The sequence below is a fragment of the Chelmon rostratus genome, chromosome 19, assembly GCF_017976325.1.
Source record: "Chelmon rostratus isolate fCheRos1 chromosome 19, fCheRos1.pri, whole genome shotgun sequence".
NCBI classification, from domain to species: Eukaryota; Metazoa; Chordata; class Actinopteri; order Chaetodontiformes; family Chaetodontidae; genus Chelmon; species Chelmon rostratus.
In genome coordinates this window covers 17,154,660-17,172,826 of record NC_055676.1, presented here as the reverse complement: position 1 = coordinate 17,172,826, position 18,167 = coordinate 17,154,660, and the positions used below count along the sequence as shown (strand labels likewise).

The following is an 18,167-nucleotide window of genomic DNA, read 5'->3' as shown; positions in this document are numbered from 1 at the left end:
GTTAGTTTATAGATGTATTTACAGGGTTCCCACAGTTAGGTCCTATTCAATAGTACATATTCTCCTGAATTCTCCTGATTTTGAGGATTCAAATTGAGGATGCAAATTTCGTTGACATGTCCGTGCTCAATGGCAATAAAGGCAATGTTGAATCTTGATAATATGACTTCCATTGAAATTGGAAAAGTGACAAAATTCAGTATACCTACCGATATGTGTTAATGTATATTAGCTTGATTTTAACTTATGACCACTTAGATCGGACAAAATCAGCCGTTTAATGGATTAGCTGATTGACAGAAAATTAACTATAATTATAATTTCAACTATGTTGACAATAGAATTATCTTTTGTGATTTTTTAGGCTGACAAAACAAGACATTTGAAGACATCACCTTGGGGTCTGGGGAATCTTGACCATTATTTCTCTATTTTTTGACATTTCTTCATTCAAAAAATTGAGAACATAATGAGCAGATTAATCAACAATGAAAACACTAACTAGTTGCAGCCCCACATTCAGTGCAGCTGCAGCATTGACACACTGACATATACTGTGAGGCAGAGAGGTCCACCTGTGCTGTGTAGTTGATCCCAAACCAGCACGTCTTTGGTGCTCAGGTGTGGATAACAGGCAGCATTTCTGCTGCTGAGGTTGACTTAGTTCAACTAGAAACAAAGACATGATTTGGGATTAGTGGCAGGCAGTCCAATGGCTGATGGATGTCGTCCATGAATGAAAAATAAAGTTTAAACCTAACAACAGCGTTTATCACCAGACAGCAGCATTTCTGAGAGAGAATGAGCATTTCTAAACTTACATTAAGACCTAAGAAATAAACACTGTTAGTGCACACAGTGCTAACCAACAGCAGCTCTTTGTTTTTGGTCCTAATGAACATTTATTTAATTCAATATCCACTTGAATACAAGGAACATTTGAAAATTAAAAAAATGTGCTTGTCTCTGATGTGTCTGCAGACATTTTTTTGCTTGTTTAATCGGCCTTGTGATCGGAAGATGCCAGTTATCTCAAAATGCCAGATATCAGCCTGAATAATCGTCTATCACTACTTAAGGCTATCAAACAATATGGAATCATGTTTGCTTGTCTTGTCTGTAGTATGTAGCATATTTATGCAGTTGTATAAATTCTTTCAGGTCATTTTATCTGAAGTTGTGGAAATCAGGCCTGATAAAGGTATTGTTTTATCTTCACAGAGAAGGAACTTATGAAGGTAATTGAGGAGTGGATCCTTAACAAAAATGAACACACTCTTCAGTAGAAGCCGGTTGGAAATTGATTTTTTTCCCCTTACCCTTATGGGAGACACTGATCCGCCAGGTCAAGACAACCTTGTTATCAGCAACTAAACCCAAAACTCTGGCTGATGAAAGCCTTTTAACAGTTCTGTGTGAAGCTGAAACTCTAGAACAGCGACAATGAACAACTGAAGCAAATAACTTGGAAGTCTTTAATTCGAGTTCAGCCCGTCCTGCCATCATGTTTATTTCATCCTCATGATGTTCATGCTGGATGTTGATAGAGGAAGGTTCAACCTAGTTTTTTTCCAGATGGGTCAAAGAATACTGATTTCACAACCAAACAAACTCACGAATCCAAGATGATGCTCTGAAACCTGCAAAATAAGTTGTGTTTGGGACAGGACAATTGTTTGTATAAGACATAGGAGTGAGATAGTCTGAGAGACAGTTAATAGCACAGGGTATAGATCAGCAGGCTGTGTCACGTCTGCATCGCTGCACGCGAGGTTCAAGACAAGTCTGCCACCAGCTGTTTCAGGAGGAGGTGGGAGCGGAGATGGAGGAGTTGCAGCATTGGATGATGCAGAAGTGGCACCAAACTAAATGTACGACAGGAGGAGGATCTCCTGGTCTGACATGCAACTCCTCCTGGTGCAAGGCAAAGTTCAAGGTCACGTTCCACACGTCAAAGTAGGGATTTTTCCAGCTGAGAACATCATCTAGGTTTCAAGCAACAGAGCATTTCAAAAAGCGAAATTGTAAGATTAATAATAATTTCCTCATCTTCTAAAGAAAAAGCGCAATTCATGGAGAGCTTTGGGCTGGATTTGATCGCCTGAAGGTGAGCCAACCAATACTGACTTCACTTGTTTGCATAGACCAAACACACAGATGATCTACTTTGTTGTGGTGGTGAGCTAGAGTCACCACCACACTGCCCATTTATTGCAAATCAGGAGCCTGAATGAGGCCCATACTCGATCTATTTTAAACATCCCTTTTCTCGTAGTGTTGTAATGCTCCTTCATATATAGGCAAGGATCTATTGCAAAATAAAGAGCTCTCTTCCCTCTCCTATACTCTGAGGTTACCATGGAGACAGATATAATTCAGTTCTTGATGTTTCTCATAAAAAAAAGCCTGCGTACATATTTTCATCTGCAACCATAGCGACACTTGACATTGTCAGCGCTATTTGTAAAAAGCAAGTCACCATAGCGACACTAACCATCCAGGCTGTGTCATAGATCATGCGTCCTAGCTGAGTATGCCTCCTCATTATGAGTGAAATTTAGGAATCTGCTGGTAAACAGGATTTATTGAATCATTTTGCAGCATATTATCAACTAGATGTTTAGCACTGCACGGTAACTCTGAAAGGACTGAAAAACAAAGGATTTATATGACATTTCATTTGCTCAATTTGGGGCACTGAAGGTAAAAGTATGATGCAGTTATTGTCTAAATTCTGAATTCATAATTCATGTATATGTTGATGAGTGAACACCAGCATCAGAGCAATACTTGCTGAATATTTTTTACTATTTAATATGTTACTCAAGCTTAAATATTCTATAGTCTGTCTCTTTTTGAGTGCTACAGTTAAAAGCTTTACAAACAATTACAGTGTTTTAATTCAGATATTACTACAATTTGTCAAAATCCATATAAAAAAATCGAATTATTTCTAACAAAATACTCTTAATCAGAAATAATCTTTAAAAATATGGCAACCCCCCCCTGTTGCTCCTGTATCGTACACTGATCACTGATTGGAGTGAGACCCATTTGAAGCTTGCAGACATAGTATAGGTAATTATTTTTCATAGATGCACCCCGTCTTGTGCGTCAACCGTACGTCACACTATAGGCCTAATGGCCAACCGTACAACAGTGTGTGTGTGTGTGTGTGTGTGTGTGTGTGTGTTGGGGGGGGCAGCGCTGCTTTCATCCAATGCATGGCTTCAGAGTCACTACAACACAAGAGTTTACATCCATATTGTTGTTGTGTCCACCACAAACAGCTGGCATTGAACCCACAGCTGGCCACCCGTGCAGCCTGGTGAGACTGCAGCATGTGATCTTTTAGGATTTGCTGCGCGTTGGAAATTTCTCAAACAAATTCCTGCGAATACAACTTGTCAGACATACATCTCCAGGGTACCAGCGCTAGCATCTCCCCCTGTAAACCCGATCCCGGCGATGGCTGGGGGGAGACGCGCTCGTCCTCGGTGATAATCGATAGACGCATGCAGGTAGCCTTCCTCCCTACACACGCAGCATCACCACGCATCCTTACTCCACTGTGCAGTGTCTCTTATTTTCCTCCCCATCACCACGCACATGAGAAATCGCTCGTGGGGGCCCTGCCTATTGATCTCTAAACATCTGGAACACCTCATATTTGTTTTACAAGGCAGAGGCGAACAGGCTGCGCCCGCGATAGAGGAGTGAGACAGCAGCAGCAGCAGCACCAGGACGGACCACTTGACACCTTGCTTCACGACATCGATATGCAGTAGTGTGATACCAGCTCTGCGGAGACGGGAAGGCCAGTCCATGGCATCTTGATATTAAAACCGTGGGCTCTGCGCATTCCTCACCGACGGCGTAGTCTAATTTTTTTCCTGCGGAGTCGAAAGGATTAACTTGGCCAGATAAAGGCGGCGAGGGAGAAAATCTTAACCATAATTCAATTTGACCAGATTCTGTTTGGGGGATTCGTGGGATATCATTGGACCTGCGATGGACTCCAGCGCGGGGGAATATGGCATGGCTCGTCTTGGATTGTTTTTGGTTTTGATGGGGATGTGGAGATTTAGCGATGCCTGCCCCGCATCCTGCACTTGCAGCATCTCAAGGATTGTTTGTATTGATTCTGTACCAGGGATCGAGGATTTCCCTGTCCTCACGTTAGATGACATGGAAAACATCACCGAGATGTAAGTGTATGAAAATGGTCGTGCAGACAGCGTATGAACTTATTAGGATGCAATGCGTAAAGAGCTGCCTTCGATCGTAGGTCGCAATAATACCCAAGGGCTCGGATTGTAATAATAATAAAGATAATAACATCAGCAGCAATGTTAAGAACAGCAGGCCTGATATTGTTCCCCCCTTGTGGATTGCAGATCAACAGAGATGTGTCTTCTGCGCTTCAAGTCAAACACAAAATGTGTCATTTTATTCTCAGATGGGTTTGTCAGATCATGTAGCCTAGTATATGTGTGCGCGCGTGCGTATTTGTATGTGTGGCGGAGATGGAGGTTGCGCGTGCCTCTAACGACGACGGTGTGTGTGCGCGCGTGCGTGTGTGTGTGTGTGTGTGTGAATGCGTAATGGTGGTGAGAGTGCGCGTCAGGCTTATTTGGATTAGTCGGTGTTTCCTTTACAAAACAGCTCCAGAGGTAGTGATGGAGTAAATGTTTAGGCCCAGCGCAGCCTCGGAGGTGTTCACGCGGCTTTTGGGCGGCGGTGTGAAATAGCCTCAATATTTCAGAATCACCACATTGTTGCCGGATCACACATGAGATCACGTCAGATGTGTGCAGCCGGCAATAGTTATGTGGCCTTATCTGCGTCAGTGTGTAGGCTTGTGTCGGGGTGTACCTGCTACAACCCTGCACAAGTGGCCTATACAGCTGCATGACATCCAGTGGAGGATGGAGGGGAGACTGGGGGTGAGTTTTCTGAGGCAGACAGGCTGTTACTGGGTGTCACATACCCACCATAGGCGTCTGCTGTAGTGGGATCAAAACATTTCTTCATTTTGCATATTGAACAAGTCTGAGCCTTGTGAGCGTCCCTCAGTGTGTCTGCAGGGACTTTTCGTATAGAATAAAATGTGCAGCTTTGACAAACAGATTCATCAGGTCTCACTTTGAAGCTTCATAGACAAAATAAGCATCTAGCACTCTAACAGGAATTTAAACATCCCTGTGGTGAAGACAAAACTCCTGAAGCAGACCTTTAAAGACACTTGTAATGTGCTGTAGCTTTATGTCTTTAAAGGTGCAATCCACGTGTCCTCCCAGCTCCAAAATTTAAACCAAACTGCAAATTGGTTCACAGGTTTTTAAACACACGCAGGGCAAAACGAGACAACAGCTGAATCTGAGTTGTTAATGTTTCCTGACGCTGTGAAAGGTTTGTTTACTCCAGCGTTGTGTTGGCGTCGTTATTTGAGATGTTCTTTTACATTTATTGCTCAAGCTCTTTGGTGATATGCCTCTAATTTCCAGACGTTTCTGCTCTCATGCTGCACTATCGCACCCTGGAAAATTAGTTCAGCTAAAATGACTTTAAGTTGTGTTTTTTCAATGAATCAAGGTGCACTGATTATTGACTGTCTGGAGACTTATTAGATGTTATATTATGCATCTTCAGTGGGAGCTGTGGCGTCATTAATCCATAAAAAGAAGATGCATTTTAATTTTTATTAAAAACCTTCATTATCAGAGTATGTCCGGTCAGACATACAACTAATATGAAGAATATCAGCAACAATACAAACCATAATGTCTCTCCCTTCTGTGTGAAAATACATGTGGCTAAGCTGGTTCACATTTTATTGACAATCACATGTGCTGCAGATCAAATTCCCTCAGTAAAGGAAAATGACAGCTGCGTGGGCAGTTTATATGAAATTTAGCCCACTGTGTCTACCAAAATGGAAAAAAAAGTGTCATAAAACACACAAACACAGCAGATTCTCTTGCTTGTGACACACATACAAACACAGACTTTACGTTAAATGACTGCGTGGTTTTGCTAATAACCTGTGTGATAACAGGTTGTCCTTTCATGTTTGTTCACAGCTACATTGCTAATCAAAACAGACTGTTTGACATCAATGACAACAGTCTGAGGCACTACATAAACCTCAGAAACCTGTAAGTATCGCACAGTCACACAGTGTTTGTTCAATGTTGTACATGGCATCACAACATGTCCAGCGAGCTGATAACTCTGCACTTTAACTTCCAACAGAACAGTGATGAAGACAAGATTGACGTCGATATCATCAGATGCATTTTTCAACAACACAAGGCTTCAATATGTGTAAGAGGCATTTTAAAGACCCTCTTTAGTCATTTCACTGATGCTGCACGAGTATCTTTGTCCTGATTGTTTTTCTTGTCTTTTTTAGAAATCTCAGAGACAACAACCTATCCATGCTGTCATGGAGAACATTTCAGAACTTTAACTCCTCTTACCCGTAAGTGTTGCGCGCCCATAAAACTGTCAGTTTTGTGAAACCAAAGGTGAGTTTCTCACGTGCTGTGTTTTTCGTTTTCTAGGCTCCTCCTGGCCGGAAACCCTCTGGATTGTGTTTGTGAGAACTTGTGGATCAAACTGAGGATCCTAGAAGAAGCTGACGGTCAAGACCTGAAATGCATAGACGACAGAGGGGAGTCGCAGGCCTTCACCACGCTCACGCCACCAGACTGTGGTAATGTGAAGCCATGTTATAATGAGCAGCGCCGGGGAGCTGGTATTGAGCGTTTAGAAAGACAGAAAAGAGAGGTCGAAACAAAGACGGAGAGAAATCTGTAAACAAATCGATGTAAAGCCACATGTTTAGTTTTCCTGTTTGCTCGTCTCTCGCAGTGGTTCCCAAAGTAGAGGTCACCCCAAAAACCGTGACAGAGATGCAGGGGGGTGGTGTGAAAGCTGTGTGCAGCGCCTCAGGCTCCCCTCCTCCCGAGATCCTGTGGAACCTTGATATGCTCTCGACCCACCACGAGGTGAGCCGGTCTGCCACACAGCTTCCTGTTTGAACCTTCGCACAGCTCCATCACCTTGGGCTCCTGGTTTCGTCTCTTTCTCTTGCCCTCTGAGTGAAGTGGGGAAACATGAGACATCCTGGGAAATGGGTTGAAAATATTACTTATGAGAGGAGCTCAAGTTTCAAAGCTCCCTCCGTGAGCTAGAATAGGATGAAGGTCATGATGGAGATGTAGGCTCGGCTCTTTGGCTCCAGTAAAAGGATACGTTTAGTGATATTCTATATGTTTTTTATCTCCAATAAAGACAGACCTACATTGAATACCGACTTGATCCTGCTAAAAAGTCCATTACTGTCATCACGTGAGCCCCGTTTCCATGGGTGTTAAGATCCTTCAGAGGTAGACGAAGCACTCAGATTTTTTTACTTAAGTAATAGTAACAATACTCAGTTACAGGTAAAAGTCCAGTAGTAGTAGTAAAAAAAAGTTTTAGCGTCAAAATATACTTCTAAACTAGTGCTCACTATGCAGAATGGTTATGGATTATTGGTGCATTCATGTGACTTTAATGTTGCAGCTGGTAAAGGTGAAGTTAGGTTTAATTACTTTATGTAGTGCTGCCCCGCCGGCAATCAATAAAGTTTTGTCTTATCTTAACCTTTGATAATACGTCATAATTGATTTATTGATGTATCATATATAATCTCAATCTGTAAAGTAACTAGTGACAAAAGTTAGCAAATAAATCTAGAGGAGTACAATAAAAAGCAGAATATTTCCCTCTGAATTATTGTGTTGTATTTTAGGGGAGTAAAAGTATGAAGATGCATAATATGGAAAGACTCAAGTAAAGTACAAGTACCTCAGAATTGTACTTCAGCACAGTAGTTGAGTAAATGTACTTAGTTACTTTCCACCTTTATTACATTCATCCCTTTAGTCATCATAAAGAGATGGACACACACATTGCTGGTCTTTTCACAGGATCAGCTGATGATAAGAAAAATAGAAAATATAATTTATCCTCAGTCTCAGTATGTGGTGTGAGGAAGGTCCTGTGTGGTCAGCTGATTGGTTATTGTACATGTAGTAAAGACAGAAGTGGAAGAAGTATTCAGATGTTTTACTTTGGTGAAAGTACAAATACCACTCTGTGTAAATACTCCACTATAAGTAAGTCCTGCGGTGTTATCAGCAAAATATACTAAATACAAAATTATATTATTAATTATATATAAAGCTTTAGATTAATGTAACTGCTGCATTAATGTGTATGTTGTATTTTACTGCTGTAAATGTTTAAGGTTGAGCTCATTTAAACCACTTTTTTCACTGTTGGCTCCTTTAATCAACAGCGATGCATCAGATCATCATAAGCTTGTAGTGTGGCTGTCCTGTGAGAACCACGTATCGCTGAAAAGTCAACTTTTCATGAGCTAAAAAAAAACTGTCTTCAGCTGTGTGATGATGCATTTTCCTGCAAACCAACGAGGGGTTTTAAATGCCTTTAAGTGCCTCAGATTTGTACAGCACTTGATTAAATGTACTTCGTTACATTCCAAGGTCAGCATCAGAGCAACACGCAGGCCATTTCGTGTCAATAATGACGCTGTGTTTCCAGATTGATCCCTCGGACATGGAGAGCAGCCTCACCTTGTCAGACCTGTCCCCGGATGATAACGGCAGGGTGATCATATGCAGCGCTGAGAACATGGTCGGTCAGACGGAGGCCACCCTCCAGCTCAATATTCTCTGTAAGGACTCCTTCTTTCCTGTTCGCGCCGACTGTAAATGTTAACCAACTATAGCATACATCTAATTTCCCCTCATGATCTTTTAAATGCTTTTTCTGGACTTTGTTATGTCCAGTGGAAGCACACGGCTCCTCAGTCTGTTATCATTACTGTCTCTCGGCAAATCTTATTGACTCTCCGTGTTTCCTTTCCATAACTCTTCCTCCTGTGAAGCTCCTCATGCCTTACTACGCTCCTCTGCTTGTTCAGCGCCACATTTCTCCTCATTCCCCTCTTCCATGTTTTCCTGTTCAGATGTTGTGTGATTGCTCTCTTGCATCTCCTTCTCTAAGCCCATGAATGTTGCTTATCCTACTGGCTCGTACTCCTGGTGTTGATCTTCCTGTCATCCCGTTATTACTCTTCCTCTACTGTTGCCTCCGTGTCAGTTGCCCCCACCATCCAGCAGCTGCTGGGGCCGGAGCGGGACCACCACTGGTGCATCCCCTTCAGCGTGACGGGAAACCCCAAGCCGGAGCTGCAGTGGTACCACAAGAACAAGCCGCTCCTGGAGCAGGACTACATCCGCACCATGATCCACCTGTCCACGGAGAGCGAGTACCACGGCTGCCTGCAGCTGGTCAACCCCACGCACATCCACAACGGTGTGTACAGGCTGGTGGCAAAGAACAAGTACGGCCGGGACGAGAAGAAGGTCTCAGCCCAGTTCATCGACCCGCCCGACATCGACCACACAGGTGTTCATACGCTCTTTCTGCAGGCATTCGTTCAGTGAGACGTCAGCTCATTTCTGAGGCTGTTTACAACTGCTAACCTTCTGATTCTGTTTTTCCTTTTCAGCAGAAGATCCCTTCTACTACTGTAAGTAAAGATTCAGCTGTATTAAACAATGCTCATCCTCGCTGGCTTGATAAGAACTGTAAACGCAGTTAAAATGAACTCTTACATGGTCTGTTTCTCCTCCCATGGCCTCTTCCTGCTGCTGCTGCTGCTGCCCAGACACCACTGGTGGGTGTTTGAACTCCGGGGTCGCACATTATAAATAACATCACGCTCATCGTCATGTGCTGGTACTTAATAATTGTTAACTGTTGATTATGTTCAAATGTTCAGACAAGTGTTTTGATTTCTTCCAGACTCACCACTACCGCCTCTGGATGACAGCGTTGCAGTAAGTGATCCTCATCACACCCGACCATTTAAAGCTTGTGACCCCTTAAAGCAAAGGTTTACTTGTTGTCCCTAGGATTGTTTTTAAAAGGTCCAAAACACCTAAAATTATCTAATAATTCACAAGAAAAAAGATCAAAGATTAGAGAAAATGCATCATGCATTTTTTTTCTGATTTTCCGTCATGTAATTTGTAGCCCTTTACAGGGACCCCAGGTTGGGAAACGCTGATCCAAAAGACGCCTTTGTTCACATTTATGTTTCAAACAATCTGCTTTTGTTGTTTTCTTTTCAGGTGTATGTAGTTGTGGGAATCGCAGGAGTTGCCTTGACTGGCTGCGTTCTGATGGTCATCATTCTGAAATATGGCAGAAACTCAAAGTTTGGTATTAAAGGTGAATTTCTTGAAGGAGTACTTCAACATTTTGGAAAATACACTTATTTGAGGTCTTGGCCGGAGTCAGATTGGAAGATAGATGGCACTCCCATATGTGTGAGGGTTAAGCCGGCAACTGGTTAGCTTAGCTTAGCACAAAGGCTGAATGGGGGGTCACAGGTTTAAAAGTGTCTTATCAAAATAAAATCTTATAAAAGTTTTTTTCAGTGTGTCATGACGACATTATGTGTAAGAACTCGGTGCTATAGTATGTTATCAAGTGTTCAGCAGCTATTGATGCACAGTTATAGATGCAAATATTAATAAACACTTAAAATGTCGACTACAATGAACCATTAAAAAAATGTTTCTATGACATTTTTAGTGTTAAATAGATTAAAATAAATACACAGCTCGTTGCTGTTTCCACTGAATCAGTGTTACAGTTATTATAGGAATTTGTCTGACTGGTCTCATGTTGATTAATAATGACATCGACCTTCTGATGTCTTATTGTCATTATGTACAACTTGTATTTACAGTCCTTCTATCTCCTGTCTCCCTCCTCCTCCTCCTCCTCCTCCTCTTCCTCCTCTATGGCCACAACTCTCCTTTCCTTCCTACTCCACTCCCCTCTCTCCTCTCTCCTCCACCTCCTACTCCGTGGCTCCCTAGGCTCCTCCTCAGTCATCAGTAATGACGATGACTCTGCCAGCCCTCTTCATCACGTCTCCAATGGCAACAACACCCCGTCGTCCTCGGAGATGGGTCCAGACGCAGTGATCATTGGGATGACAAAGATTCCTGTCATTGAGAACCCACAGTACTTCCGCAACTCCGGCAGCATGCTGAAATCTGACACGTGTGAGTTACCGCCTCGCTCGGCAAATGACCGGTAACCTGGACCTTTTCTGATAAATCCATACAGGGGTCACTGCCGGACGCCATTTTTACTGTCAGCATAGTAAAAGCGAGTCCTGCTCTGCAGGGCAGCTGGACATTTAGCCTACAGATGATGCTCAGAAACACAAGCTTGTTTATTTGACTCAGCAGAATCAACCTGCACGTCTTTCTCTCTCAAACACACAAGTGCATGTGGTTTATTACACCTCTGAGGAATTTTAATTAGTGCTGAATCTATTTGTCGATTGGCTGAAAAATAATAATCAGCAATTCTGATAATTCAAGTCATTTATCAAGCAAAAATGTCAAACATTTGCTAGTTTTAGCCTTTTGGACATGTAGATTCGTGGCTTTGAGTGATTTGTCTCTTTCTCTGCATTTAAGTTGTCCAGCACATCAAGAGACACAACATCGTGCTGAAGCGGGAGCTGGGAGAGGGAGCCTTTGGGAAGGTGTTTCTGGCTGAGTGCTACAACCTGACACCGGACCAGGAGAAGCTCCATGTGGCAGTCAAGGTACAGATCAGGACGCTCAAATAATCAATGCACTTGGCCTTCAGGTCGTGAATTCTGGAGACCAGATGTACGTCGTTGTCGATAACGCTCCTCTTCTCGGTCCCCTTGTCTTTGCCTTTCGTTAGACCCTGAAAGAGGCCAACGAGAGCGGCCGGGCGGACTTCTACAGAGAGGCTGAGCTCCTCACCAACCTGCAACACGAACACATCGTCACCTTCTACGGGGTGTGTGTGGAGAGCGACCCGCTAATCATGGTGTTTGAATATATGAAACACGGTGACCTTAACAAGTTCCTCAGGTAGGTTCATTTTGACTTGAAATACTCAGATGTGCCGAATAGCTCAACGTTTTGGGATATTTAGACGTCTTGCCAAGAATCAGATGAGAAGATTGATACCTGACTCGATATTTGTACGTGCAATGCATGGTGACAGCAAGCAGCCAATTAGCTTAGCTTAGCAGGACAACTGGAAACAGGAACAAAGGTAGCACGGCTCCAAAAAGTTTGCTTGTTTGTCAGATGAAGTAGTGTTTTACAGGGATTATGTGTCAGACTATTTCTTGGCTGGGAGCTGTGACTTCCTGTTGCCACCACGAAGTTGCCAAGCAACCAGCAAAGACTCCAGGAAGTCACCACTCTTAGAAACAGTGCGGCACATAATCCACCACAAAACCACAAGTGCACGTTAAACAAGATTTTAACACGTTACCTTAAGAGTGGCTTGTAGACAGATTTTGTTATCTTTGGACGGAGCCTGGCTAGCTGAGTCCCCCCATTTACGGTCTTTATGCTAAGATAAGCTAACTGTCATCTGGCACCAGCTTCATATTCAGCATAAAGACAGCGGTATCACGCCAACATGTCCAAACATTCTTTTAGTGTCCAATGTGAATTGAAGGTCGGGCTGGTGTATATTATGAAATGTTCTGTGAGATGCCTCATGGCATGTTGGTGGATTCACAGGATTTTTACATAAATCTGATTTTCAGGTATTTAATTCACTGTATTAGCCAGTTCCATCCTGTTATGTGATCTTTGAATCATTTTACGATTACAGGTCATATACAGCTAAAATGATTAGTCAATTAATTGGCTTGCCATTTAACAGAAAATCAAATGTTTAAGAAAAAATCCCTAAAATTCACTACTTAAAATATTAAAAAAAATATTAACTCATTTTTATCATAATATGACAATACAGATCCCAGCTCTGGTGAGGGGATACATTACATGCATCATATTTTCTGGTACTCAACTGGTATGACTGATTGAAGCTCTAATGAAGTGTTTCTGGGTGCAGGTCCCACGGCCCTGATGCAGTGCTAATGGCAGACGGTCAACACAGTATCCTGGTGGAGCTCACCCAGTCCCAGATGCTGCACATTGCCCAACAGATTGCTGCTGGCATGGTCTACCTGGCCTCCCAGCACTTTGTGCACAGAGACTTGGCAACCAGGAACTGCCTGGTAGGAGAAAACCTGCTGGTCAAGATAGGAGACTTTGGCATGTCCAGAGACGTTTACAGCACAGACTACTACAGAGTGAGTCCAAAGTGTTTTTGATTATTGTGCGTCTTCTCACCTCATCTATCCCCCAGTCTCTTACTCACACAGATGCACACACACACACACACACATGCACATTCCTCTGATATACACACAGAAATATGGAAATGTAGCCACATAGTCTCAAATATGTAATTAGAATTTTATTCCAGTTTTGGCCTGAAATAACTGTGTAGCTGCAGAAATGCCAATTTTAACCAGAGGTATTTTATCTATTTTTAATACTATTTAAATGCAAATTCTATAATCTGCATAAAATTACTCCTTCCATGGAAATAAAGGCCAAGTGCAAAAATGCATCAGCAGTTTTTCTTTTTCCCTGGGCAAGGAGTTAATACTTCCCTTCACTCTACATGACTGGCATCATATTAAACCATAGAGGAGTTATAGTGCATGGCCCACTGATGGTCGTGGGCAGATTACACTTTGATGCTATAATGCAGACCAAAAAAAAAAAAATGCTGAGGAGGAGATGGAGTTACTTTATTCATCCTTTTGTGTCTCAGATCTCAGCTTGCATCCCACAGCGCCCTCTGCTGGCCGAAGTGGAGTCAGAACTCTGAACGCACTGAAAAAACCTCATCTCAGAGATGTGTTTTTGCCTGAATCAGATAAGACCAACATAAAGAGGGCCTGTCACCAGCTGCTGATATAAAACGTTTTTATCAAACCAAAAGCAAAAGCATGAACGCTGCTTACAATATGAGGCTGTCTTATCTGCTATAATGCTGCTACCATAAATTAGATCAACCAGGAGAACTGATAGAACTGAATAAACCGAAACATCTGGTTTAGTGAATAAAACTAAAATTACATAGAATTAAATTTGTGCAAAGAGTGTCAAAATAATTATGCTTTACTCCTCTAAAATATGTTATTGTTCATTCATGCTTATAGGGCACAAAGTAGCTTCTTTGTTTGAGGCTCTTAAGACGCCATACTTGGTACAAACCCGTGCACCAGCTTAGATATCTTACATTTAATAAGTGATTGATGTTGGATGTGAGCTCGTGTAGGTGAGGCGATGGATGTGAAAGAATGGAAGTGCAGTAAGGGTGATTGGATGAAAGGGGAAGGGAGGAAGAGAAGGAAATGCATTTAGCAGACAGGAAATAACTGATGGAAGACGCTGATTGGATAAAAGGTTATGAAGGAATAACAGGCATGTTACAGGAATGCCAGAGTGGCTAAATTTAACTGCTCGCTATGAAACATACACCCAGTTGCCAGTTTATTAGGTACAAGCAGTTAAACCTAATGCAGCGTAACACAACAGTCCTGCAGTAAGTCCTACCTGCACGAAGGATATAGTGTTGAGTTTTTAGTGAAACTGTTTCAGAGAGGTGTCGATTCAACTGTAGGGTCATTGTGGGGGATGTAGTTTGTGGTGCTGTTAAACTGTACTGTGTACTATTTTATCCGTCCAGTTTAAATCATGCTAACACGCTCACAAAGACAGTCGTGCTGATGTTTTGCAGGCATAATGTTTATCAGCTTCATCATCTTAGTTTAGCTGGTCAGCATGCTAATATTTGCTAATTAGCGAAAGAGCTGAGGCTAATGTGGATGTTCTGCAGGTATTTGATCATAAACCACCACTGGACAAATAAAAAAATCTGACCTGATGATGACGCTTGATGAGAAGTCAGAGGATCACCAGTGTTATTACAGTTTATCCTCTATGGACCTTGAATATTTGCAGCAAATTTCGCAGCAATCAATTAAATAGCTGTCAAGATATTTCACTTAAAACCACAAATGTTGACCTAAGCTGGCAGAAGAGGAAAGGTCAGAGGATCACCAACATCATTAGAATTCATCCTCTGGGCGCCATGAACATCTGTACCAAATTTCACGGCAATCCAGTTTTTGAGATATTTTAGTATGGGCCAAAGAACGACACTGCCAACCATCACATGTGGGTAAAAAACAGCCCAGTAAACTGCAGTGAGTCTAACCGACGGCTTTAAACTCCTCAGCAGGTCCTGCGGTGCTGGTTTCTGATGGAGACTCCCTCTCTGTCTCTGCAGGTGGGCGGTCATACGATGCTGCCAATCCGCTGGATGCCCCCGGAGAGCATCATGTACCGGCGGTTCACCACAGAGAGTGACGTCTGGAGCCTCGGCGTGGTGCTGTGGGAGATCTTCACCTACGGCAAGCAGCCCTGGTACCAGCTCTCCAACAATGAGGTCAGAGCCACTGACGTTGCGTTAGTCAACGCAGGCAAACTCATAGAGACGCCACACATAAATCCTTCATGACCTACACTTCAACACAGACACATTTCTCCTGATGGTCCACAGCAAAAGTCAACTAAATTCATCAAAAACACTCAAACTCAAACGTAATATTGACCTTTACTATTATTTCAAGTGTTGATGTAGCAGGTGATGTAATAGACGTAATAATAATCTAATTGAAAATTTAACCTAATAAACAGACAGAGATGTTCTCTGTGATAGATTGTGATGGTTGAGCTCGGTATGTATGTTGTATGTATGTTTTTTCTTCCATTCTTCTGTGAAAAAAAAAAAAAAAAAAAAAAAAACCACAAAAAAGGCATATTTCTTTAATATAAGGTGTTTCTGGGTGGGGTATTTTCTTCATTTATTAGTCAGTGGCAGTAGACCAAGGACAGGAAACATAGGAGAAGAGACTTGGACATAAATGAGGATGCTCTGTGGTTGAAAATGTTATTTTGCACGAGTAAAAGTGCAGCAAACTTTGCAGAAATGTCCCATCTCCTTCAGAACGATGCGTGCTGAAGCAGCCGTAACAGTTACCTCTGCACAAAAGCAGAAATGAACGATAATCACGTTTGAATCTCCTTCGGCTCTCTCAGCCCAGCTCGTGTTTCAGTCCATTAGCAGTATCTGTGAGGAACTTGCCGCCTTGCTTCCGTTTGAAAACCACAGCCGAACAGCAGTGTGTTGTCGCCCCTGAATCCTGCAGGTGATCGAGTGCATCACGCAGGGCCGCGTGCTGCAGCGGCCCCGAACCTGTCCTAAAGAGGTGTACGACCTGATGCTGGGCTGCTGGCAGAGGGAGCCTTACATGAGGCTGAACATCAAGGAGATCCACAGCATGCTCCAGAGCCTCGCCAAGGCCTCCCCGGTGTACCTGGACATACTGGGCTGACGCACCGCCGGTCCTGTATGTACTCTGAACGCGTGTGTGTGAGCTGGGTGTGTGGACACGTGGCGGCGTGTGTTTGCGTGCGCGTGAAGGGACGGAGGGGAGAGGAGAGTGTGCGAGCGCCTGTGTGCAGTACCCGGCTGTAAATGTTCCTGTAAATGCTGTCGTCCCCGTCCTCATCACATCGAGAAAAGCCTTAAATTCTGAGTGATTTTCTTTCTGCTTTTCTTTTCTTGAATCCATTCGCAGACGTTGCTGAGGCATGTTTCACAAACAGAAACCAAAATGCATACAGGATCATGTAACTCCATCCAAACCGTCAACACTCCTATATGTTAAAGGCATAAAAATAAACCAGGCCCAATAATCGATTGCTGGGCTGTTCTGTCCTCATCGCGTTAAATAACCACTCTGTTCCATATCTGCTGGGAGCGAACAAAGGGAAAACAACGTGTCTCCATAATGGACAGTGTATGGACACGACTTTGTAGATAGAGCTTCGTCTTCTTTGTCACACAGGGCAACATATTCTGCAGGACGATAAAATGACCCGTGAAGTCACAGCTCAAGCTTTTTCTTTTATACGTCACAGACTATTTTAATATTTGTAGAATTTCAAAACATGTTGATTCTGTTTTCATGAAAAAGCTGTTTTTGATTTGGGTTTTTGCGTTGAAACTTTTGCTTGTTTGAATTTTAAACCTACGTGTACGTTATCATACGCGTACGTTTAACAAAAACAATGTGGCGCCCATATAGATTCTTATAGATGCCTGTGTCTATATATATATATATATATATATATATATATATATATATATATATATATATATATATATATATATATATAACCTGCTCCAGTCTGATGAAGGACTTCCTGGTGTAAAATCAATGCTGAGGTTTTGAGCATTTGACACCCCTCTTTTAAATAACGTGGTCATCGTTTGTCATGTTTTTTGTAAATATCTGTCACACGAGGTCATCTATATTAACAAAAGTGGTGTTTTAAACGTTGTTGGAGTGCTCCGCTCGTCTCACAGCCTTTTCATTTGACGTATCTAAAGCACAGAGAACGAGGGCCCGGCGATGTTGAGCTGTGCCTAAAAGAAAGAAAGAAAAAAAGAAGAAGATGAGCACAGTTTCTTTTATTTTTCATTCACCAGCAATGCCATTTAGCAAATCGCTGTTGTTCGGTGGCCCATATCTGTACGCGATGTGGTTTATCTTCAGAGGCGGGTCTTCAGATGAACTTGTGGGGCTTCTGAGGGGATCAGCAGGACATTTTGATGCAGCTTACTGTGCACTGGACTATATTTAGGATTTTTGTTTTGTTTTGTTTCCAGCACTTTGCTTTTGTACGTATTGAAGCTGTTTATTTCTTTTTTATTCACATTACAAGAGTGTACTTTGAGGAGCTAATCTTTAATTCTACATAGCAGGCTGAGAGACCGCAGTTAAGAGGATTCATTAAGAGTCTGATTGGCCTTAAAGTGTCCCAGGGGTGCTTTCATCTCTCTGAGCGGCCCCGGGTCAGCCGGGTGGCGACTGAGGCGGCTCCTCGCTTCGGGCGCCGGTAAAGCACATGTGCACAGGCCGAGGGCCTTTACGCTTGGAAGCGATTTTTTAAAAAATGCATTCATGAGAAGTTTTCCTGAGATTTAAAAGAGGCCAAATTCTTGAAGTGAGCGTGGCGGCGCGAGCGTCCGGAACAAACTCCTGCATTAATCTTTGCAAAAGCAGCAGCTTCATAAAC

General features: G+C 42.7%; 1 protein-coding gene across 1 annotated transcript; it reads left to right on the top strand.

Moving 5' to 3' along the window:
• The first annotated feature begins 4,011 nt into the window (after window positions 1–4,011).
• Window positions 4,012–16,542, top strand: ntrk2b (neurotrophic tyrosine kinase, receptor, type 2b). Its single transcript, XM_041960246.1, has 16 exons — window positions 4,012–4,208; window positions 6,084–6,158; window positions 6,256–6,327; window positions 6,416–6,484; window positions 6,567–6,718; window positions 6,877–7,013; window positions 8,617–8,749; window positions 9,178–9,486; window positions 9,886–9,920; window positions 10,215–10,314; window positions 10,971–11,159; window positions 11,583–11,713; window positions 11,839–12,011; window positions 13,015–13,255; window positions 15,310–15,468; window positions 16,232–16,542. Exons 1-16 carry the CDS (start codon window positions 4,012–4,014, stop codon window positions 16,415–16,417), a joined length of 2,358 nt encoding a protein of 785 aa, XP_041816180.1. The 3' UTR covers window positions 16,418–16,542.
• The last annotated feature ends 1,625 nt before the right edge of the window (window positions 16,543–18,167 follow it).